Here is a 25,088-nt window from a genome sequence, read left to right as displayed (position 1 = left end):
AGGGTGAAATCAATTAGCTTGCTAATTTAGCTTAGTACCTTAGTTTTTTTTAAAAAAAAGATGCATAACTTATTCAGCTGGCTGTTATAGTTAAATGCAAGATAACCATCTAAAACATTGACTAAAGACATAAGTCACGTGAGCTAATGGAACAACTTATTACCTTGAAATAGTTAAAAAAATTATCGTTTGCTACTTGTTCCGGTTAGGGATATAGTAGATTTGCCCTAGATCCATTCTCATATTTGATGATTTGAACATATTTTTGTGAATGTTATTTGATATAAAAATATATGACATTCTTTTATCATAGTTATTATCAATTGTTTGATTCATTTGATAAGGTCCTTGATTAAATTTTGAGATTTGTCATCGTGATAAAGATCATGATAATGAGAACAAAGTCTCTTATAATTTAATCTAAATTTGTTCTTAATCGTAGGATTATTAATTTGGACATTAGTAATCCGGTTAGATCAATATTTATGTGATCGTCTTTATTGGATAAAGATTAGTTGATCTCATTAACTAAATCACATAGATAGATGATACATATAGAGATATGATCATTGAACCGACTCATTGGATAATTCCTAATGATTAGAATTACCATAACTGTCAATAGGATATTCTCTTGAAGAATGTGATGTAAATATTTTCTTTGATCTGATATCGTCATAGTAATTGACAAGTTATTTATTGTGCTTTGATACCAGTCACCTATGATCCTAGGGCGATAGTTGAAAGGATATTGGGTATGATTAAATGCTTGTAGAATTAGTAATTGATCAAGATGGAATCTGTCAACTCTTGGTAATGAGTTTAAGCTCCATGTTGTCATGAATTATAAACGACCAAACTAAGACCTTGGCCATGGCAATGAATGAAAGAAGAAAAGAGTTTTTTAGGTCATTCAATGGTCGATTATATTTGACATGAACACATAGTTGGTCGCCAATTAGGATTTGACAGTTGAACCATATCCTAGGGTGATCCAGAGCTATAAGAACAGAAAGAATTACTATATTATTCTTCTACTGGTTCTTGAGAGTAAATTGTATACTTCATACTATCCGGTCGTTAAGGAGTGTTGCTAGACGCCACCCTTGATTAGTATATTGATGTGGTCAATTTACTACCGGCTTAGTATTGAACCTATGAGGTCACACACTAACGAGTGTTCTGATCTTTGCTAAAGGGTTAATTACTTTATTATTTGATAATTAAATTAAAGAATTTAATTAGTCAAATAAATTTAGTTATTAGTCCAAATGAAATATTATTATATTCTTTGCTAGCAAAGAGATTATAATTAATATTGTGAACAAATTAAAGTTTCTATTTGGAATAGAAAATAAATTATTTTTCTTGGTTGAAATATATATGATATATATATATATATATATATATATATATATATATATATATATATATAATATGAATTAATATTGATTTATATAAAAGTTATATATATATATATATATATATAGTATTAATTAATTTACCAATTTGGAATTGGAAATATAAAGTCCACAAAGGACGTATAGAATGAATCCAACATTAAGTTGGATTGACGAGAATCTAATTTTAAGTTGGAGGAATGGATTCGGCAGTCACTTTCTCATGAAGACGTGATTTATCAATTTTCCATAAAATTCGATTGAAGTTTATTTTTGGAATAAATTTTTATCCTAAGTAAATCATTACCTCAACCAAATACGTAAAGGGTTTATAGGTAATGCTATATAAAGGGTGATGAAGAATATTTGCCGCATTAAATTCTAGAGAAGAAAAACACTTTGTGAAAGTGAGAGTGCAATACAAAGCCAAGAGAGAAAATATAATTACAAGAAAAGTGTTTCTTGTTCTTCTAATTTGAGTTGAGATTTTTGAGAAAAATTTCAGCACAAGTTTTTCGTTCAATTTGTTCGCGGGTTTCATTGATCAAAGATTTGATAGCAAGGATCGGTCTCGGTGTGGATACACATAGAGTCTTTGCACTATCGAAGAAATTTTGAAACGAGACTCTCTTCACCAGGTACGTCTTTGATCCGATCTTTGACATGTAAATAAATTTTAAACACGAAAAGATCTGCCTAGGATTGTTATTGTCTTCCGCTGCGTGTTACGAACACCTATACGCAATTCTTCAATTCCATATTAGGATTCCTGTCAAGGCGAACAAAAGGGTTCAAAGAAAGGAAATCAAGCAATAACCGCCAACATTTGTTGAGGATAAAGGAGTGACTTGATTATGAGAGTAGTTTAGCTTATTTATGTGTGGTTGATTAGTTAGGAAGTTAGTGAGGTTAATGAGGTACTTAGTTAGTTTGTTACAATAGTGGTTTGTCACACGTGTGTATATATGTGTGTAAGTGTAAGAGATGCACAATAAGTGGTAAATACAATTTTTTCACTGTTTTATTCATTTCTCTTCCTCAAATAACTTCTTCCTTTTCTCTTTCTCTTCTCCCTCGTAGCTAGGGTTTCTACAGGTGATTAATCACCAAACTTCAGCATGGTATCAGAGCTCCGAGCTCGGAATTGTAGCTCAGATATTGATTATCAACTTCTTCTCAGTCTAATTTCTGGAACAAATTTTTTTGGTTCAAAATCTATTTTTTTAAAAAAAACTTGAAATTGCTCAACAATGGTAGTTGATGATTTGTTGAGAGAACACAATTGTTACTACTGAAAATGCTTCACATGCATCGTCAGATGATAAATTTGAGTAAAGAGTGACATTAGCAGTCACTCATCCTCTGTACTTAGCTCCCACCGATACAAGTGGAATCTCCTTGATCTTGTTTCAGTTAACCGGTACTAACAATGACTCCTTATGGCATCGATCTATGTGAATCGCCTTACTTGGCCGTAATAAGCTTAGGATTGTTGATGACAGGTGGCCTAAGGAGCGGTTTCGTGAGAAGTACTGGTATACATGGGAGAGGTGCAATGCAATTGTGTTGTCATGGTTGATGATCAATGGCCCCGACCTTAATTAGTGGCATTGCTTACGCTACTAGTGCACATGTAGTGTGGATAGATCTTCAAGAACACTTTGATAAGGTGAATGATACACATTGCTACAATTTGCACAAGGAAAATTGCCACCTTAAATCAAGGTACTGCATCTATCTCTGTTTACTAATCGAAGCTCAAAGATGAGACTTAATCTGTAGTACCTACTCCTGGCTGTGATTATGTTAAGACAAAAGAATTTATTGTGCATCTACGAAAACAGAAGGTGTACCAATTTCTAATGGGCTTAAATGACTCTTACTCTTAAGCTCGTAGTCAAATTCGTATGATGAAACCCCTACCTACGGTGAATCAATCTTATGCTATGCCCATGAGTGATGAAAGTCAAAGAGCTGTAGAAACCACTGCTGGAGTGTTAGGATCTGCTCCTAATGTAAACACAAATGCCTATCAGTCTACTGCTTTGTATAGTGCTAAGCCTAATTTCAATCCAAAGTTTAGGAAGAATTACAATATTTAGTGTGAGTTCTATAAAATGAAAGGCCACAGTAAGGAAAACTACTACAAAATCATAGGATATCCACAAGACTATAAGTTTAACAAGGAAATGGGAGCTGGAACATACAATGCTATAATAGAACCTAGTCATGATGTGCCTTTGCACACAAATCATGTCTCTCAGAACATGTCAATGACACCAATGCTAATGTAATCCATGTCCATGCATCATGACCATCAGTATGTGAGCCAAACTACTAAAGGATTACAAGGTCAAGGAAACTCTGGCACTCAAACTCAAGTAGGTTCTTCCTTCTCACAGCCTTAGGGATCAGCAAGTACTACTTCACAAGGAGGTGGTTTTCCCTTCACCAAGGAACAATATGATCAAATAATGCAGATTTTGAATAATAGCCCAACTCCTCCTACTCAAGCAAATGCAGCAGGTATTGATACTACCTTATTAGCATCCACTAACTCAAAAGATGGATAATTGATATAGGTGCCACCAACCATATTGTGTCAGATGTTAATTTACTGACCAAAACCTCTCTAATCATACCTTCTAAGTGTAAAAAAGTTCTACTACCTCATGGAGATATCACTCAAGTTACTCAGATTGGAGATAGTCATATTTCAGATAGAAGCACTATTAAAGAAGTGCTCTATGTACCTCAATTCAAATTCAACTTATTGTCTGTCTCTAAAGTGACAAGAGATCTAAGATGCTTTACTTCCTTTTATCCTGATTTATGTATATTTCAAGATCTCTTCAGTGGCAAGGTGAGGGAGATTGGTAGCGCAAGAGATGGGCTATATTTCCTGCAGAAACATGGGTCCAAGAAGCTTACTGCAGTCGCTTTAGTTGCAGCTGGAATAAAGTCAAGAAATACTGATATTGCTTTGTGGCATAAAAGACTAGGTCATGTCTCTTGTATGGTACTCAGAAAACTATTTCTTGCTAAACTAGCAAGTATTACTGACACTATAAATAAATGCACTATATGCCATGTGCTAAACAAACCAGGTTGTCATTCCCTACTAGTTGTATTAAGAGCACTGATGCATTTGATCTGATTCATGTGGATGTTTGGGGTCCTTATAAATATGCAACTTTTGATGGAAATAGATATTTCTTGACTGTTGTTGATGATTTACTAGAATGAATTGGTTATTTCTTCTGAAAATAAAATTTGATGTATGTGTTGTACTTGCACAATTTATTGTGTTTGTTCAAACTCAATTTAACAAAACCTTGAAGGCAGTCAGAACTGACAATGAGTCTGAATTTGTCAATTTTGTATGCAATACCTTATTCCAGAAATATGGCATTGTCCATCAGAAGACATGTGCTTACACTTCTCAGCAAAATGGAGTTGCTCAAAGGAAACACAAGCATATCCTGTAAGTAACTAGAGCCTTAAGGTTTCGGGCCAATATTTCTATTAAGTGTTGTGGTCATTGTGTTCTTGCAGCAATATATATTATTAATAGAATGCCATCTTCTGTACTCAATGGCCTGTCTCCCTTTGAATTGTTGTATGGTAGAGCACCCACTTTGGAACATCTGAGAGTTCTTAATTAGCTGTATATGTTATGCCAAACATGTTCAGGAAACAGACAAACTTCTTCGCAGAGCTAAGCCTACTATCTATATGAGGTTTCCGATACTCAAAAGGGATATATCCTGTTAGATTTGGACACTCCTTTCATTCTCATTAACAAAGATGTTTCCTTCGGGGAAGTTGTTTTCCCTTTCAAGGACTCTCCAGCATCTGTACCACCTGTGTTCTTGCCCCCTGAATCATCTATTTTTGATGCAGAACTCACCTTACCTCATTCTTCAACCATTTCTGACCATGCAGCTAGCAAATCAAGACAATACTTATCTCTACAACATCACTCACTGTCAGAAGTGGTGCCAGCTTCCTTACCTTCTAAGGATAAGAGATTCACTGGTCTGAGGAGATTATTAAGGACCAAACAAGCTCTTATTTGGATGAAAGACTTTGTGTCTTTGCCAGGACACAAGTATGTGCCTTACTCTATTATCAACTATGTGTCATATGATGGACTCTCTCCTAAATATCAGGCCTATCTAGCTGCCTTCTCCACAATAGTTGAACCTACCTCCTTTGAGGAAGCTGTTAAAGATCCTAGGTGGGTGGATGCTATGTAGGCTGAGATTCCTGCTTTAGAATCTAACCATACTTGGGATGTGGTCTCCTTGCCTGATGGCAAAGTTACTCTTGGGTGCAAGTGGATATACAAAGTAAAGTACAAGGCCTCAGGAGAGGTAGAGAAGTTCAAGGCCAGGCTTGTGGCCAAGGGGTATAGTCAACAAGAGGGTGTTGATTATCAGGAAATATTTAGTCCAGTGGTTAAAATGGTTACAGTGAGAACAGTTCATGATTTTGCTGCATCTGAGCATTGGTACATTCATCAGATGGATGTGTACAATGCTTTCCTCTAGGGTGACTTGCATGATGAGATATATATGACTCCGCCACAAGGCTTTCAGAGTCAGGGGGAGAGTAGACCAATATGCAGACTCTTGAAATCCTTGTATGGTCTCAAACATGCACCAAGACAGTGGAATGCTAAGCTATCTGAAGCACTGGTGCACTTAAGCTTCGTGCAGAGTCAACATAAGCAATGGTTTATGTGGTTGCTCCAAGGATAATTGAATCGCAGGCAAGTGTCAAGTAATAATTTTTTTTGTAAAAACACAAATTTGTGGGGATGAATCATAATTGCAAAACTCAAACGAGATAGAGAATCGTGATTTTTAGAAGCATGAATTATAATTTGTAGAGCATGAACTATCTTGAGTTCTAATGGCGAAATTTTAAAATATGTGGAGCACAAAATTAAAATGTAGAATCTACCTCTTGAAATGGTGAAATCTTAAAGGCTGAACCCGTCACGTTCAATAAAAAATCCACCTCTACATGTATATTGAAGTTGAGCCACTTAATACAAAAAGATCTTGAATCTCATCAGAGTAACAACAATAATAACATATATACCCAGTATTATCCCACACCGTAAGGTCTGGAAACCTCATCAGAGTACAATGTACCAAAGCATAGCCTACAAAGCAACTGAAGCCCAACTCAATCATCTGAACGAATGAAGAGACTATCAGGTGGAATAAGTTACATGTTGCTTAAATTCTGAGAACACTAACAAAACTGCAAAGAAAGAATCTCCAATTTTGTAAAACCAATACTGTGCCAACAGAAAAACGACCTATGCTTAAACCTTAAAGGGTGAAATCAATTAGCTTGCTAACTTCAACTTAGTACCTTAATTAACACTTTTAAAAAGATGCATAACTTTATTTTCAGCTGGCTATTATAGTTAAAATGCAAGATAACCATCTAAAACATAGACTAAAGACATAAGTCATGACGTGAGCTAATGAAACAACTTATTACCTTGAAATAGTTAAAAAATATCGTTTCTACTTGTTCCATATTATGATTCCCATCAAGGAGAATAAAAGTGTTCACAGAAAGGAAATCAAGCAATAACTGCCAACATATGAGCCATAAAATTCTCTTTTCCAACCTCGTAAATATCAAGATAAGTTTGGAATTTCGCACATACTTGAACTTTTTGTCATAAGTCTACCAGTGTAACTAACATGCACAAGTTGTTGAGCCCTTTAAACGAATTCTAACAAGTCCAAGTAGTTAGATATATTCAAAGTTGGCAAGCTCACATCAGGGAAACCAAATGTAAATGGTTCTCAATATATTCTCTTATTCTATAAGAGAGAGTTAAGCTGGTCTCCGTCAACATGCTTGCTTGTGCTATGTGGGTATCTTGGTCATTTTACATTACATTCTCTTAATCTATAACGGAGAGTTATCTCTAGCCTTCCTTGTGGATTTCAAATGATGAAAAAAATCAGAAATATTCAGCTCCCAAGTACGCAACTTTTTGGAATTCCGTTTCATTCCTAATGATCAGGTTTCCCAAATTGCTTTTACTCGGTCTGCTGACTCACACTCCTGAGAGAACGTCGTCTGCTGTTTTTGCTTTTGGGTAAACGGTGGGCAATATCAGATATTACTTTTCTTCCCCTACAATTTTCAATCAGTTTACACTCTGTTTGTTGTTTAGTTTCGCTATGTTCTTCGGCTTTGTTGCTGCTACTCTTTTGATCACTTCCAGGTGAGATCAATTTACCCTAATTTACTATTTCCATTATCTCCCTGCTCTTCTCTTTCTATGTGGTAGCTTCTGTGTTTCTGTTTTAGCCTCTGCCTGTAGGTGTTTGAGAAAATTACTCAACGAATTAGGCTTTTCTTTTGTAGCGAGGTGTACTGATCAAATTTGAGGTGAAGCATTTAGACATTTCTTAAAATTTTGAACTAAAAATTAGCAAGAAATTACGTTGAAATACTAAAAATTAAAATCTTGGAGGAGAAAAAAATGAAGATTAAAAATATGAAGAAAGACTAAAATTGCAGAAGGAAAATGATAAAATAATTTGTAGGAGCCTTTGATTAAGTGATACAATGCATTTGGACTGATGTTCCATCTTACCTGTAGAGCAAATGAGTTTGCTTTTCAAATTTTCATAATTATTTAATTTTACTACTTTATATTGGTCTATTTCCAACTCTCTGTAATTTGTTTTGCTTCTTCAAGTTTGTCCACAAGTTTAGTTGGTACAAATCCTTGACAAGTCTCACTCACCTTAAATCATCCAAAGTTTTGTCTTCTCTTGAGTCTTCTTACTTTTTCTTTAAGTTGTTCCTGAAAGAAATTTAAAGAAAAATATTATAGTCGGTGATAATTAATAAGTATATAATAAAGGAAAGCAGAGCAAAAGTTTAGCACTAAATACCTGTTGAACCTTTTTAACTACTTTATATTGGAGAAATTCTTTTACATGGTGATTTCCACCAAACTCATCTTAAGTTATTGAAACGAGTAATTTTTATAGTTCAGATGATCATTGACTTTTAGCTCTGAGCGGAGTGACATTAACTTGATGGCTTTTATGAATATTCGGACAATGAATTTTTAGCGAAAAATGTGGTTTGCCTATTTTGCTTTAATGACTGATGCACACTGTTTGCAGGTTTCTGGAATTAACGTCTGATTACTCTGTCTAACTACTCCGGCTTTACGAGGTAAGCTAATAGAAAGCATCAGTTCCCCACCAAATTATTCAATTTTGCCTTTCACTTGATATCTTTTTGGAGAAAGGGTGTAGTTTATTTTTTAATACTGCTTACATTGGATGAGTATAGATGTCGGGGGATAAAAAAGATGTGCCTATATCACGTTCAGGACAAAAGAACAAAAGTCCATGCTTGGCAGATAGAAGTGCTAAAATGAAATTCAATCGCCATAAAAAATATAAGAAAATATCAGCGGATAGAAAGAAAGCATTATTGTTAAACCGCCGTACGAAAGAACTCGATTCAAGAAAACGTCTTCCAGAAAGTCGTACTCTGTATAACTCAGTCAAATCAACATCTCTAAGTAATTCAACGCTTCAAAGGGAGAGTGCTCTCATAATAAGAGATTTTTCTCTTACTTCAAATCAAAGTTAGCAAATTAAACTTTCGCTCTTTCTGTTTAAATGCAGTCAGTTTAAACTAAATATGTTTCACGCGTCTTTATTAGCTGCTAAATGTGAAGTTAGTACTTTACCTGCTGCTTCTGTGAAAGGAAAAAGTTTAGTTGGTCGTTTTTCCTTCTTCGAAACAGGCGAGTATATGAAGCATATTATTTTAATAAAATTTCTATTGTCGTAAACCATTTACTTATGTAATTCATAATTGCGTCTATATTAGGATCCACATCAGGTACATCTAATGACCGATGTGGTGTTGGTTCAGAGAATGTAGCAAATAGAGGTTTGTATCACTCTCAAGTTAGAATAGTATTCATTATCTTCCTTTGGAGTTAAAATTGACTCCTAATTATTTCCATAATATTCAGGAGTTAGACTACATAGAAGAGCCCCTCTGCACGTTATTGGTTCACAAACCGAATATGTTGCTTTCAAAGTTGTCCCAAACTGTAAATTTTGTGCTGCAAAAAGATTTCAATATGAACCCCCTGGATTCTATTGCAATAAAGGTTCAATCAAGCTTACTTCACATGAAATGCCTATAGAGCTACGAGAATTATTTTTGGGTACTACTGAAGAGTCTGACCATTTACGAACATATGTTAAGACATATAATAACATGTTTGCATTTACTTCGCTCGGGGTAAAATATGACAAAGACTTAGCTAAGAGAAATCATGGTATCTATACATAGAGTTCAAGGAAAAATGTATCACTGTATAGATGATTTATATCCTGCGAACGAGAAAGGAAGAAATTGACAGTTATACTTCTACGACAATGAAAATGAGGTAGCAAACAAAATTGCTTGTTCAACTAGAGTACATGAGTCAATGATCGGAAAATTGATGAATATACTACAAAATAATCTGTATAGTGTTTTCTTGAAATCTTTGGCAGATGTTCCGGAATTATCGAACTTTTATATTGCGCTCAAATGTGACTCAGGTTTAGATCAACGAGTATATAACTTACCTACTACATCTGAAGTTGCAGTAATAATGGTGGAAGAAGGCGTTCATATTTCCACACCTCACATTCGAATTTATACTCACAGCAATAAAAGCCAATTAGTGAACTGTTACTATGGATGTTATGATCCCTTGCAATACCCACTATTATTTTCATATATTCAAGATGGGTGGCACTGTGGTATAAAGAAAATAGTACAACTAAAGAATACTACTAGATGTCGTGTCTACTGTGAACAGGAAATTTACCAAGTGTTGCAAACATGTGTTCAATTAAACATTTTCTTGATATGGAAGCTCAGGTACTAGAACAACAAAGGAAAAAAAGAAATACTGTCTTTTGTCGTGAATATTATTGTTATAAAATTCAAATAAGAGATGATGAGACTGATGAAATCTTACATATTGGAAGGATATTCTAAAAATATGTCGTAGATGTATTCATAAAACTTGAAACACAACGACTAGACTTCTTCTCTTTCAATCCAGACTTGTTTAGAATTGAAGTTTTGCAAGGTATTCTTGATGTCTTAAGACATGGTGAAAGAGATGCTTCTAGAATCAGAAAACAAACTTTCCTTCCTGTTACATTTACAGGGAGACCAAGAGATATGCGCCGACGATATATAGATGCTATTGCTTTGGTACAACGTTTTGGAACACCTGACTTTTTTCTAATGATGAAATACAACCCATTATGGCCAGAAATAAAAGAACATTTGTTATCTACTGATGAGGCATAAAATAGACCTGACTTAGTTAGTCGAGTATTTAGAACAAAACTGGAAGAGCTAAAAAATGATATATTAAAAAGAAATATATTTGAAAAGGTTGCTGCTTTTATGTACACTGTAGAATTCCAGAAATGTGGTCTTTCACATGAACATTTGATTATTATTCTTGCTAATGAATACAAATTGTTGACACTTGAGTCTTACGACAGAGTTGTTTGTGCTGAATTACCTGATCCTGATAAATAGCCTTACTTATACTCACTTGTTGTACATCATATAATGCACGATCATTGTGGTCATTTGAATCCTGCAAATTCATGCATGAAAAATGGATATTGTAAATTTAACTACCCTAAAGATTTTGCTGATCGAACATCAAAAGGAAAAAACTCTTATCCAATTTATAAAAGACGACATACAAGTGAAGTAATAAAAATTAGAGAACAATTTCTCGATAATCCATGGGTGGTACCATATAATCCTTTTTTACTTGAAAAGTTTAAATGTCATATGAATATCGAGATATGCTCAAATATTTAAGTTGTCAAGTATCTTTACAAGTACATATGTAAAGGGCACGATAAAATTTCTTTTTCTGTATATGACAATGATAAAGACAAAGAGATTGATAAAATAAAAGAATATCAGTCTGCTAGATGGGTATCTCCACCCGAAGCTACATGGCGTTTATTTGGTTTTTCTATTAGTGAGATGACACCAAGTGTTTATCATCTTCAATTACACCTTGAAGGACAACAATATGTTTCTTTTAAAAGCACCGAGAGTATAAATGCAATTTAAAAAAAAAAATCCTATGATTAGAAAAACAATGTTGACAGAATTTTTTGTCATGAACCAAACAGATGATTATGCTATAGAACTTAAGCTACTATATAAAGAGTTTCCAGAATACTTTGTCTGGTCAGTTACAGACAAGACGTGGACACGTCGAAAACAACGTACTATTATTGGACGCGTTGTGACATGTCATCCAACAGAAGGTGAGAGATATTATCTCAGGCGATTATTAATGAATGTAAGAGGACCAACATCATATGAAGATCTTCGTACTGTAAATGGAAGAAGTTATATTATATTTAGAGAGACTGCTGAAAAAAGAGGATTATTACATTCTGACAATAGTTTGCTTGACTGTATGATTGAAGCTGCAAGCTATCAATTGCCATATAGTTTAAGACGATTATTTGCTACGCTATTGGTATATTGTACTCCTACTAATCCAAAAGAGTTGTGGGAACAATTTGAAGACTCAATGTCCGAAAACTTCAAACGCTTGCCAAATAATAAATTTAAAGATATTCATCATAGAGTCCTGAACCAGATCAATGACAAATTACACTCGATAGGACACGACATTAACGAGTACAAGCATGTTGCAGAAAACATTAGAGCTTCTGCAGTTGCAAAAGAGGCAAAAGAAGTTCATTTTGAGAGAAACCTAAGAGTTTTCGAAGAAGATTTGTTATTAGAAAAAAAAAACTAAATACAGATCAACGAAGAGCATACAATATGATTGTTGATAGAATATTTTCCAACAAATCGGGAGCTTTTTTTATTGACGGGCCAGGAGGAACTGGTAAAACTTTCTTATATCGAAGTTTGTTGGTTACGATAAGATCTAAGGGATTTGTAGCACTAGCAACTTCAACTTCTGGTGTTGCAGCTTCTATTCTTCCTGGAGGGCGAACAACTCATTCACGTTTTAAGATCCCTATTGATATTGATGAAAATATTGGTTGCAATATCAGTAACCAAAGTTCACTTGTATGTTTAATTAGAGACATAAAATTAATTGTATGGGATGAGGCATTAATGGCTAAAGGGAAAACGATTGAAGCTTTTGATTTACTTTTGAAGGATCTAATGGATACTAAGATGCTCTTTGGTGGAAAAGTAGTTGTTTTTGGAGGTGATTTTAGACAAACTCTTTCAGTTGTTCGAAATGAAAAAAAGAAGACTTCATTTCTGAAAGTTTACTATACTCTGAAATTTGGAATCAACTAGAAAAACTACAGCTGTCAGAGAATATGCGTGCAAGAACAGGTCCTAGCTTTTGTGAATACTTGATGAGAATTGGAAATGTTGATCATTCCTTTTACAACTGAAGAAGAATCCTTGAATGAGTTATTTGAGGTAACATATCCCAATAAAGATTCCTTATTTGATGATTCTTCCTCCATAGCTTCTCGTGTGATCTTGACAACAAAAAATAATTTTGTTCATGAAATAAATGACATGCTCATATCTAGATTCCCAAAAGATGCTAGAACATATGTTGCAATTGATGAAACTGTTGAACCGAATGACCAAGGTCAATTCGAAGATTATTTTCATACTTTAAATCCTGCTGGTTTGCCTCTTTACAGATTAACTTTAAAAGAAAATTGTCCAATAATGTTACTACGAAATTTAAGTCCTTGTGAAGGTTTATGTAACGACACACAGTTAACATGTTGTAGTTTTAAACACACATGTTATAAGTGCCAAAATTGCTAACGGTGATTTTCAAAATAGACATGTTTTTATTCTAAGAATACCACTTAAGCATCACAAGATGAAAAAATTCCAATTGCTTTTAAAAGAATACAATTTCCAGTACTCTTATGCTTTGCTATGACTATAAATAAAGTTCAAGGTCAAACTTTGGATTTTGTTGAAATTTATTTACGTGAACCAATTTTTCCCATGGTCAACTTTATGTTGCTTTATCAAGAGCTAAAAGTTCAGAAGGTGTGAAATTATTAATTTGACCGCTGACATCAGACATTGAGGATAATCACTCAACGTATAACATAGTTTATGATGAAGTTATTCAAAAAGCATTCAATTAACTAATGCCAGGTAATAATTTTTATGCTTCACATGCCGCAAAAATAATTGTGATGTTCACTCTATACAACTCTGTTAAATTCTAAAGTCATTTATACCTATTTGGCACTTTCTATTTTAATAATTGTTACTGTTGACGGTTTAGGTGTATTATTTGATGGAAAACATGTGATATTTGTAGCAAAAATACTCAATTAATAATTCTAAGGGGCAACAGTTGAAAGAGTAATAATTTTGGCTATTTCATTTATATTCTCTGTAGAGAACTACTTGGTTCTTTTAAAAGAAATTAAAGGTTTGATTCTTTGTCAGTAAAGAATATAGGTTTTTAACTTGATTTTGGTGAAATAAGAAAGTTTATAAAAAAAAATGAATAATGTTTTCTCTAATGTCTAGAGTTACCATTTAGCATTGCCCTGCTATTATCTGCTTTACTACTCTTATTACTTGTAGCCGAATTTTCTTATTTATGTTTCTTATGATGTATTGCTCCAGTGCCATCCGCACCACTGTTCATTTTTTCTATGTTTTACCCTCCTTTCAGTACTTAGCAATGCCATCCTGACCTATTCAATTTTGTAATGCTTCATCATTTGGAGTCAAGATATCCATCAGTTCAGCAAGACAAACATGAAGGTGAATTTCCCTGTTAGAAGTTGAATTATATACTCATGCTTTGTAGCTTTTGATATAATTTCTTCATTAGTTGCCTACACGAGGAATGTTTCTCTGTTATTCCCTTGGACAAATGATTTTAATAACAAGGTCTTGCTTTAGACCATATAAGCATCATCAGATAATATATTTGAAAAAAGTATAAAAGGAAAACAAAGAAATTATAACAGCTTGGTTCATGCTATGATGTATGCTTTGAATCTCTAATTTATAGATAAATTTGTGTTTTACCAGTCTTTTATTTGGTGATGTGCTATACGATGAATTGTCTCTCATTATTGTTGATCGCTATCTTGTCGCGACCCCAAACCCGGACCCGGTCGTGATGGCGCCTCTCGTGAAGACAAGGCCAACCGACAAATTTTCAATTCAGTTTTAAGCAATTAAACAATAAGCATTTAGTCTTAAACATGATATAAATTCAAAAGTAACGGTGACAATACAAAGCAATTTGCGGAATACAACCCAACACAGCCCGATACCGGGGTATCATTAGTCATGAGCATCTATCAATTCCAACACAAGTCTGAAAAATATATAAGCTATTACAGAATAACTGATAAAGAGATATAAATAAGATAAAGGGGTAGAAACACGGGATTGCGGATGCCAAACAACTACCTCGTGGACTCCGAAGTCTGCCAGGAGCTCTCAACTCGCACTAGCAGGATCAACAACGCCTGAATCTGCACACGGGGTGCAGGGAGTAAAGTGAGTACTCTAACTCAGTGAGTAATAAACATAAATAAATGATTGAGAGATATGAAAACACGTAAGGCACATTACATACTATAATGAAGCAGTAAAACCAGTAAAAATAGTGAATCAGTCAAGAAATATAAAATCATTTAAGTTCAGTTTATAATTCATGGAATGCCTTTTCAACAATTAAACAGGTAAATGACGAAAAAATAAGAAAGATAAACACATAAAGGTTCGCCCTTCGGGTACAATGTCAACAATTCCGCCCCTCGGGCAATATCTCAGATCAATACCAGCCCTTCGGGCTACATCTCACATCACAATGGGTATCCGCGCTCACTGGGGGTGTGCAGACTCCTGGAGGGGCTCCTTACGGCCCAAGCGCAATATCAAGCCATCTCGTGGCATCATCACTAGGCCCTCGGCCTCATATCAACATCAATGTTTCCTCACAACATAGGCCCTCGGCCTTACTCAGTCAGAATCTCACAGCCGCTTGGGCAATAGTAAAACATAGTGCTCAACCCAAAATATCATTTAAGTGTTAAAGTAGTGTAAACATGGCTGAGTTATGAAAAACAATAGAATATAACATGATTGAGTTCAAGTATAAAGTCAAAACAGTGAGGAAATATCAATAAAAATCCCCTAAGGGTTCAAATAATTGGCACGAAACCCAAATATGGTGTTCAGCCCAAAACATGATGATAACAAATAGTTTTCAGTCAAATACGCGGTAAAACAGTCATTCGGGACGGACTAAGTCACAATCCCCAATAGTGCACGACCCCATGCTCGTCATCTAACGTGTGCGTCACCTCAATATAGCACAACGATGTGCAATCCGGGATTTCATACCCTCAGAAAATCATTTACAATCATTAGTCACCTCAATCCGGTCCAAACTCTAGCCCGCGAGGCCTTTGCCCCTCGAATCGGTCTTCACTCGCGTTGAATCTATCCAAAATTAGAATCATGACGTCAAAATATGCTAAGGGAATGAAGCCCAAGCGAAAATAATCATTTTACAACCTAAGTCCCGAATTACTAAAATTCGACCCCCGGGCCCACGTCTCGGGATTCGATAAAATTCACATCAATAGATTCCTCATCCCACCACGAGTTCATACATATCAAAAGTACCAAAATCTGACCACAAATGGTCCCTCAAATCCTCAAGTCTGGGTCTCCAATACCAAGCCCTAGTTTCCCCAATTTTAACCCTTAATTCCATTAATTATAGCTCTAATCCGTGAAATATTACAATAGGAACGAGTTTTAGGTCCAAAATCGTTACCTCAATAAAGTTCCCTTGAAATCCTTCTTCAAAATCATCTAAAAAGCTCCAAAGCCAACGTAGAAATGGTGGAATGGCTCAAAAATCGCGAAGGAAACAATTTATACTTTCTGGCCCAGGGATTTCGCATCTGCGGCCCAATTCCTATTTTTGCGGTACCGCTTCTGCGTCAAGACCACCGCATTTGCGGTCCTCACTTAAGTCTCAACTTTTCACATCTGCGATGAACATTCCGCACCTGCGCCTTCGCAGGTGCGATCCAACAACCGCTTCTGCGGTTCTTCCTTTCCAGCCATTTTCCGCTTCTGCGACCAATCGTCTGCATCTGCGGCATCGCACCTACGGTCCCCAATCCGCAGGTGCGGAAATACCAGAAGTAGAAAATCTGCAGCTTACCAAAATTCCAAACTTCTCCATCAACCATCCGAAGTCACCCCGAGGCCCCCGGGACCTCAACCAAAAGTACAAACATATCCCATAACCTTATTCAAACTTATGCCAATCTTCAAAACACCTCAAACATCATCGAATCAACCAAAATACATCGGATTCAAGCCTAAGTTTTCCAAATTCTTCCGAATTATGCCTTTGATCAAAAACCCAACCAAACCACGTCCGAATGACCTGAAATTTTGCACACACATCCTAAGTGACACAACAGAACTACTACAACTCTCGGAATTCCATTCTAGACCCTATATTAAAATCTCACCTATCAACCGGAAAACGTCAAAAATTCACTTTCGCCAATTCAAGCCTAAATCTACTCCGGACCTCCAAAACTCATTCTGATCACGCTCCTAAGTCCCAAATCACCTCCCGAAGCTATTTGAACCATTGGAACTCACATCCGAGTCCTCTAACACATAAGTAAACATCTGGTTGACTTTTCCAACTTAAGCTTCCTCAAAAGAGACTAAGTGTCTCAAACCTTACCAAATCCTTTCCGAACCCGAGCCAACCAACCCGATCACATATAGAATCGATAGACAAAGTAATAAGGAGCAGAAATGGGGGAAATAGAGCGGTAACTCATGAGACGACTGACCGGGTCGTCACATACTCCCCAACTTAAACAAACGTTCGTCCTCGAATGAGTTAAGAAACATACCTGAAGCCTCAAACAGGTAAGGATATCTGCTCCGCATCTCTCGCTTGGTTTCCCAGATAGCCTCCTCCACGGGCTGACCTTTCCACTGCACTTTCACTGAAGCTATATCTTTTGACCTCAACTTTCGAACTTGACGACCCGAAATAGCTACTGGCTCCACATCATAGGTCAAATCATCATCCAACTGAATAGTGCTAAAATCCAAAACATGAGACGGATCCCCAATATACTTTCGAAGCATGGACACATGATATACCAGATGTACACTCGACAAGCTGGGTGGCAAAGCAAGCTCATAAGCCACCTCCCCAATCCTCCGAAGCACCTCAAAAGGTCCAATGAATCGAAGACTCAATTTACCTTTATTCTCAAACCTCATAACACCCTTCATGGGCGAAACCTTCAACAGAACCTTCTCACCAACCATGTAGGACACATCCCGAACCTTCTTGTTAGCATAACTCTTTTGCCTCAACTGTGCTGTACGAAGCCTATCCTGAATCACCTTCACCTTTTCTAAAACATCCTGCACCAAGTCTGTCCCCAATAGCCTAGCCTCACCTAGCTCAAACCAACCAACTGGAGATCTACACCGCCTCCCATACAAAGCCTCATATGGAGCCATATGAATACTCGACCGATAGCTGTTGTTTAAGCAAACACTGCAAGTGGTAGAAACTGATCCCATGACCCTCCGAAATCAATGACACAATTATGCAACATGTCCTTCAATATCTGAATAGTGCGCTTGGACTGCCCGTCCTTCTAAGGGTGAGAATCTGTGCTCAACTCGACTTGAGTACCAAACTCTCGCTGTACAGACCTCAAAAACTGCGAAGTGAACTGAGTGCCCCTATCTGAGTTGATGGAAACTGGGACACCATGCAAACGAACAATATCCCGGATATAGATCTCTACCAACTGCTCTAAAGAATAAGTAGTACACACAGGAATGAAGTGCGCAGACTTGGTTAGCCGATCCACAATCACCCAAATAGCATTGAACTTCTTCAAAGTCCATGGAAGTCCGACTACAAAGTCTATAGTGATCTGGTCCCATTTCCACTTTGGAATATCCATCTGCTGAAGCAAGCCACCCGGTCTCTAATGCTTATATTTCACCTGCTGACAATTGAGACACCGAGCTATAAATCCCACAATATCTTTCTATATTCTCCTCCACTAATAATGCTGCCTCAAATCCTGATAAATCTTCGCAGCACCCAGATGAATGGAATACCGCGAGCTATGGGCCTCCTCCAGAATCAACTCCCGAAGCCCATATACATTAGGCACACAAATCCGGCTCTGCATCCTCAACACCCCATCATCACCAATGGTCACATCTCTGGCATCATCATGCTGAACTCTGTCCTTAAGGACAAGCAAATGCGGATCATCATACTGGCACTCTCTGCTGCGATCATATAAGGAAGACCGAGAAACCACACAAGCCAATACCCGACTGGCCTTGGAAATTTCCAACCTCACAAACCGATTGGCCAAGGCCTGAACGTCAAGTGCAAAAGGTCTCTCCCCAACTGGAATATATGCTAAACTCCCCATACTCACCGCCTTTCGGCTCAAAGTATCGGCCACCACATTGGCCTTTCTCGGATGGTACACTATAGTGATATCATAATCCTTTAGCAACTCCAAGCACCTACGCTACCTCAAATTGAGATCATTCTGTTTGAACAAGTGCTGGAAACTACGATGATCAGTAAACACCTCACAAGACACACCATACAAGTAATGCCTCAAAATCTTCAACGCGTGAACTTGGCAGCCAACTCCAAATCATGAACGGGGTAGTTCTTTTCATGGGGCTTCAACTAACGAGAAGCATAAGCAATAACTCTACCCTCCTGCATCAAAACGCAACCAATACCAACTCTCGAAGCATTACAATACACGGTATATGAACCTGAAGCTGATGGCAAAACTAACACTGGAGCTGTGGTCAAGGCTGTCTTGAGCTTCTGAAAGCTCTCCTCACACTCATACGACCATACAAATGAAGCACCCTTCTGAGTAAACTTGGTCAAGGGCGATGCGATGGATGAAAATCCCTAAACAAACCGGCGATAATAACCCGCCAAACCAAGAAAACTATGAATCTCTGTGGCTGATGACGGTCTGGGACAACTCTAAACCACTCTATCTTCTTCGAATCAACCTGAATACCCTCGTTCCGACCCCTATATCTAAATATCACCTATCAACCGAAAAATGCCAAAAATCCAATTTCTCCAATTCAAGCCTAAATCTACTCCGGACCTCCAAAAATCATTTCGATCATGCTCCTAAGTCCCAAATTACCTCCCGAAGCTATCCGAACCATTAGAACTCACATCCGAGCCCTCTAACACATAAGTCAATATCCAGTTGATTTTTACAACTTAAGCTTCCTCAAAAGAGACTAAGTGTCTCAAACCTTACCAAATCCTTTCCGAACCCAAGCCAACCAACCCGATCACATATAAAACCGATAGACAAAGCAATAAGGAGCATAAATGGGGAAACAGAGTGGTAACTCATGAGACGACTGGCCGGGTCGTCACATAAATGCTATTGAGATTATTTTAATTTAGACGGATATATGTTACAAGATTATGGTTATCTACTGAGATTATGTTGGATCTCTGGCCTTTTCTAAAATTGTTCTTGATAAATAAAAAAGCTTATTAGTGGATATTTGTTTGATGAGTAGTGCAAAACAAATCAACCACGAAAAAATGGTAGCAGCTGCAACCTACAGGTGAGCTTAAAGAATGAACACAATAACAAGTAATTTGTTTGATGGAGTTCAAGAGTTTTGAAGAACTATACAGATAAATTTGTTCTTGTCAATAGCTACAATTAACTATGTATACCTCAAATTTGACAGCAATATTAGCAAGAATCTCAGTCTCCTCTGTTTATAGTAAATAACTATGACATCATCTTTGAAATCTTCACAATTATATGATGTTCTAACTACTACATTATCACCATATGAATATTAGTCGATGTGTTTCACGAGGACCGACCACTCCTGTAAGTTAATATGTTTTGAATATTATTATTTCTTTTGTTTTGTTTGTTTACTCTTTTAACAACTATATGTATTTTGCATCAGTTCATTTTGTTAGTTGTCTCTTAGATTTTTGAGGATGATATGATCTATAACGTTTATTATGCTCAAATCAGTTTGCAAAGCCTATATGAGTTCTTTTATATGGATTTGCAAGACAAACTTCATGCTTTGAATGTTCTCACTCTTGAACTTATACTGACTTTTTGTCTTCATCTGACGCTTCTATCTAAATCTACTTCACTCGCTCCACCACGAAAGAAAGGGATGCGTCTTTTTTGTACTTATTACTCATTTTATTTAACAAAATTTCGTTCTTGCTATTAAGCTAACTTGGTTTTATAATGTTTCTATTAGCTGTTCTGTTCAATGAAACTCTCTGATGTGCTCTCTCGATAAATTTATCTTACACAGTAATGGTGCTCAAAAGTTGTTGGATATCGTGATTGTTATTGGCGAGGCACTTACTTATGTTCTGTCAGGGATTTATGGCAGTGTTAGCCAATTGGGTGTTGGAAATGCTATCCTAGTTATCCTTCAACTCTTCTTTGCTGCTATCATCCTTATGTGCTTAGATGAACTTCTTCAGGAAGGATATGCTTTTGGCTTCTGGAATTTCCTTGTTCATACTTACCAATATCTGGTAAGTTTGTTACGGGCCACCACAAAGAATGTCTTGTGTTCCTCAATACAATCTTGGAGCTTTTGATTTCTCGTTTATTATATTTTGCAGTGAAAGCATTATCTGGAAAGACTTTAATTCCACAGCCATCAATACCAGGCGTTACGCCAAATTTGAAGGTGCTATTATTCCTCTGTTCCATCATACTATTACGAGAGCATATAAGATCGGTGCCATTCGAGAGGCGTTCTATTAGTAAAGTCTCCCCAATGTGACAAATCTGCCTGCAACTGTGCTGATCTTCCTTCGTGATGCTAATAAAAAAATTATGCTTACACTGTGATACAACTCAACCCACGTAATGTACATTTAACTATCAAGTTAGTCTCATTTGAACTTTCAAACCTATTGTACTTGCAATTTACGATTCAGCTGTTTAGCAAATAATGTTCGGAGTCTTGAAAAAGAAGAAAATAGAATATTAAAGTGATAAATTGTAAGTAAGATACCGCCATATTGTTATCTCCTTCTACTCCAAGAGAGAAGATGAAACTGTAGATAAGCAGTAATGAAATGATCAGAACAATAGATTACTTTTTGACCTGTGAATCTTTTGTGTTTACATATCTTTCCACACAAAGTCGTCATTAGAGATTTCTCTAGTATTTTATATAATGGTAATTCCAACTTTGGGATTATGCTGGATTTATTGTGAAAGAGTTCTTAAGGACTCATGACCTTATATTGTGATGTATAGCTTTTAAATTTACAGTTTTGGAGGAAACAATTATACTACATTCAGAATTGGTTAGTTGGGGATGAGGTGAAGTTATTCGAATGGGAAAGATAAGCAATATATACATATAATATCTTGACTTTCACATAGATGTCGGGATAGAATTGTTGGATTTTGTTATTATTTATTAATAACAAAAGAGGTGTGAATGGAAAATGGTGGGAAAAGAAATGAAGTGAAGCAAAATTTTGAATGAGTTCATTTATCTAATGCACGTTGTCCCTCATTGGTAGAAGCAAAGAAAATCTTTGTGTATATATAGAGAAGCTCATCTTTTAGCTCTTAAAGAGTTAAGAAGAAGGCAAGCCTCGCATCGTCGTCATCGTCGATCGCTTGACTCGGCTTCAGCTTCGGTCAAAGATTGATTGATTAATCTTTTTGGACAAAATTCTTTTCAAATATTTAATTAATTAATTAAAAAAAATTCAATCCGATATAACCCATGACCCGCGACCCGGTCGGGTTCGACCCGTTTTCTTTTTCGGATTATTTTAAATCCGTTTTAATTTTCCCGCAATATTTCCAACAGCTATGGCTGTTCTGAAATAGTGTCAAACTTGTTCCAACAGCTATGGCTGTTCTAAAAGGTTGCAAACCTTTTCAGAAACAATACCAAATTGGCTATAAATATTTCTTCAAATCTCAGAATATTTACTCTCTGATTGCGCATAAACTGAACAAGTAGGTACATGCTACTTACCTTAATTTCAATTTTTTTAACACAGGACAAACACAAGGCCTACATCAAGTGCTACTTAGTTCACATGTAAGAGTATATTCTCATGATTTCTCACAAGATACTAGAGTGTTTGACTAGGTATTTGTTCTTTTCACCATAATTTAGATCTACTAAGAGGGTATCTATGAATTAAATAATCAAGTGAAAGATATAAGAGTCCTCTGTGGAGAGTGGTTCCCAAAAGAGAATGGACTGTGTCTAGTAAGTAACCTGCAGTGATCAATCCAACAGTAGCTTTGGTTGAGAAAAAGGCATAAAAGAATGCAAACAAGTTCACCTAAGGTTTGTGTCTGCTGATCATCTTGTGAGATTATACACTGCATCAAAGTTTCTGATTAAAAAACCTAAGGTTTAAAGCCATGAAAACTGTTGTGAAACATGATCTAATCGTAAAAACAGAAAGAAAAATAGACATTATGGTCCTTTATTCAACTTTGTCACATTAATATTTTTAATAGTTGAAACAATAATATTATTAAGCTAGATAATCATATACTTTTTCTGCAGCATCTTTGTTGATCAGGTTTGTCAAATTGCTCCTACTCAGTTTGCTGACTCACACTCCTTATAAAGGCCATCTGGTATTTTTGCTTTTGGGTAAATGGTGGGCAATATCCGATTTCACTTTTCTTTCCTGTACGATTATTCAGGTCACACTCTATTTATCTTTCTATTTAGTTTCACTCTGTTCTTCGAGTTTCTTACTGCTATAAATTTGCGTTTGATCACCTTCGGGGTGAGATCAGTTTATACTGTAATATTTCCATTGCCTCCATGCTCTTCTCTTTCTGTGTGTGTAGCTTCTGTGTTTCTGTTTTAGCCTCTACCCTTAGGTGTCTGACAAAATTATTCAATGAATTAAGCTTTTCTCCTGCAGTGGGGTACAAGTACAATGATCAAATTTGAGGCGAAGCATTTAGACATTCCTTAAATTTTTTAACTAAAAATTAGCAAGAAATTACATTGACCTACTATATATTAAAATCTCGGAGGAGAAAAAATAAAGATAAAAAATATGAAGAAAGATTAAAATTGCAGAAGGGAAATGGTAAAATAATTTATAGGAACATTTAATTAGGTGATACAGTGCATTTGAACTGATGTTCCAACTTATGTGATGATGAAAATATATAAATTATTCGAAATATATATGCTTACAGATAAAAAATCCCACAACACCAGCTTGATGACATTAGCAAATAAGATTGTTATAATGTAATCTAAATAAACTCTGTCAATATCTCCATTCTTTCTAAAAGTCGCGTATTTTTTTTGCTTTTGCTCATATATTGGTAGGAACTGTGTAAACACCGTGCTCTTCAACTGAAGTTTCTGTATGGAATTGGCTACTGTCCTGTTGGTGCTCTCTCATTGGTGATAAACAACTTCAGTAAAATGTGTCCTATTACTCATTTCAAGACTTCTCAAAATCTCTTCGGAAACAGAACAACACAGCCTTATCTTATTCAGACCATTGTGTACAATAATGGCAGTGATGAATGTAAGATGGGGCATTTTCTCTGGTGTGACCCTACTCTGGACTTCCATTGTGTACTATAATTTCAACAAAAAGTTTCATGTTGAACAAATTTACCTAAGCACAACATATTTGAGATTAAGGTATAGTTAATGACGATCAATACTCTTTTGAATGCAGATTTTTTATGAATAAGGTTCCAATAAGGGTATACAAGAACGCGAATCAGACGAACAATTTCTTTTCCAATTGACAGGCCAATGTAAGTACTTTCTAGCACATGGAATGCAGATAACTGGGCTACTATAGGAGGCTTGGACAAGATAAACTGCATAAGTGCACCATTTTGTAGCATGTTATACGAATTTTAGTTTAGATGCTTGTCAATGGAAATCCCTTTTCTCTGCTCGTGTTTCCACCACTATCCATTGTTGGGATCAGTATAATGCTTGTTGCTTTCTGTCATAATCAAGGGTCAAACCAGTTTTGGACTTACAATTATACTATTGCAACAAATAAAGTAGCAAACATAATTGCTCAGAAAATTGATACTTCAGCTGTAAACTGCTTCATGCAACTTCTTGAATCAACTGCTTCAAATAATCATAGAGGAGATGCGAAAACTTTACAGAGGTTCTTATCATGTACAAGGTAGAAAACTCTCGAATTTCAAGTGTTTGATAGATGTTCCGAAACTCTAGAGTTCATCTAAAGTTCTTTCGTAAATGATATTTGCTCACTATCCCGTTTTCTCATTCCTGTGCTCCAATGCATTTCTCTCTTTTATGACTTTTATCTACTAACAGTGAAGCCGTTGTTCCTAGAAGTTGAAATAGGTAATTCTATTTCAATTTCTGAAATACAGTTAATATAAATATATCAGAATGTTGCCTGATGGTTCTACTTTTTCCATTCTGATAACTTGTATTACACACATGTGCTAAGATATTTTTTGCTTG

General features: G+C 36.0%; 1 protein-coding gene across 8 annotated transcripts; it reads left to right on the top strand.

Annotated features, from left to right (window-relative positions):
• The first annotated feature begins 7,279 nt into the window (after positions 1–7,279).
• On the top strand, positions 7,280–24,717 carry LOC104223619 (uncharacterized). 8 transcript variants are annotated; one of them, XM_009775081.2, is made up of 9 exons: positions 7,280–7,662; positions 8,579–8,630; positions 14,179–14,270; positions 21,085–21,138; positions 21,229–21,296; positions 22,639–22,679; positions 23,160–23,175; positions 23,949–24,175; positions 24,310–24,717. In XM_009775081.2, coding segments are annotated over exons 3-9 (462 nt in total). In that variant the 5' UTR covers positions 7,280–7,662; positions 8,579–8,630; positions 14,179–14,215; the 3' UTR covers positions 24,311–24,717. The 8 variants fall into 8 exon arrangements, 5 of the variants coding, with proteins under 5 accessions (XP_009773383.1, XP_070001713.1, XP_070001712.1 ...); XM_070145612.1 differs by adding an exon at positions 12,810–12,938 and having other exon boundaries at positions 21,085–21,296; XM_070145611.1 differs by adding an exon at positions 12,663–12,938 and having other exon boundaries at positions 21,085–21,296.
• The last annotated feature ends 371 nt before the right edge of the window (positions 24,718–25,088 follow it).

This window comes from Nicotiana sylvestris, chromosome 5, assembly GCF_000393655.2.
Source record: "Nicotiana sylvestris chromosome 5, ASM39365v2, whole genome shotgun sequence".
Lineage (NCBI taxonomy): Eukaryota > Viridiplantae > Streptophyta > Magnoliopsida > Solanales > Solanaceae > Nicotiana > Nicotiana sylvestris.
Note: the sequence above shows the minus strand (reverse complement) of the source record. Positions and strands in the feature narration are given on the sequence as shown.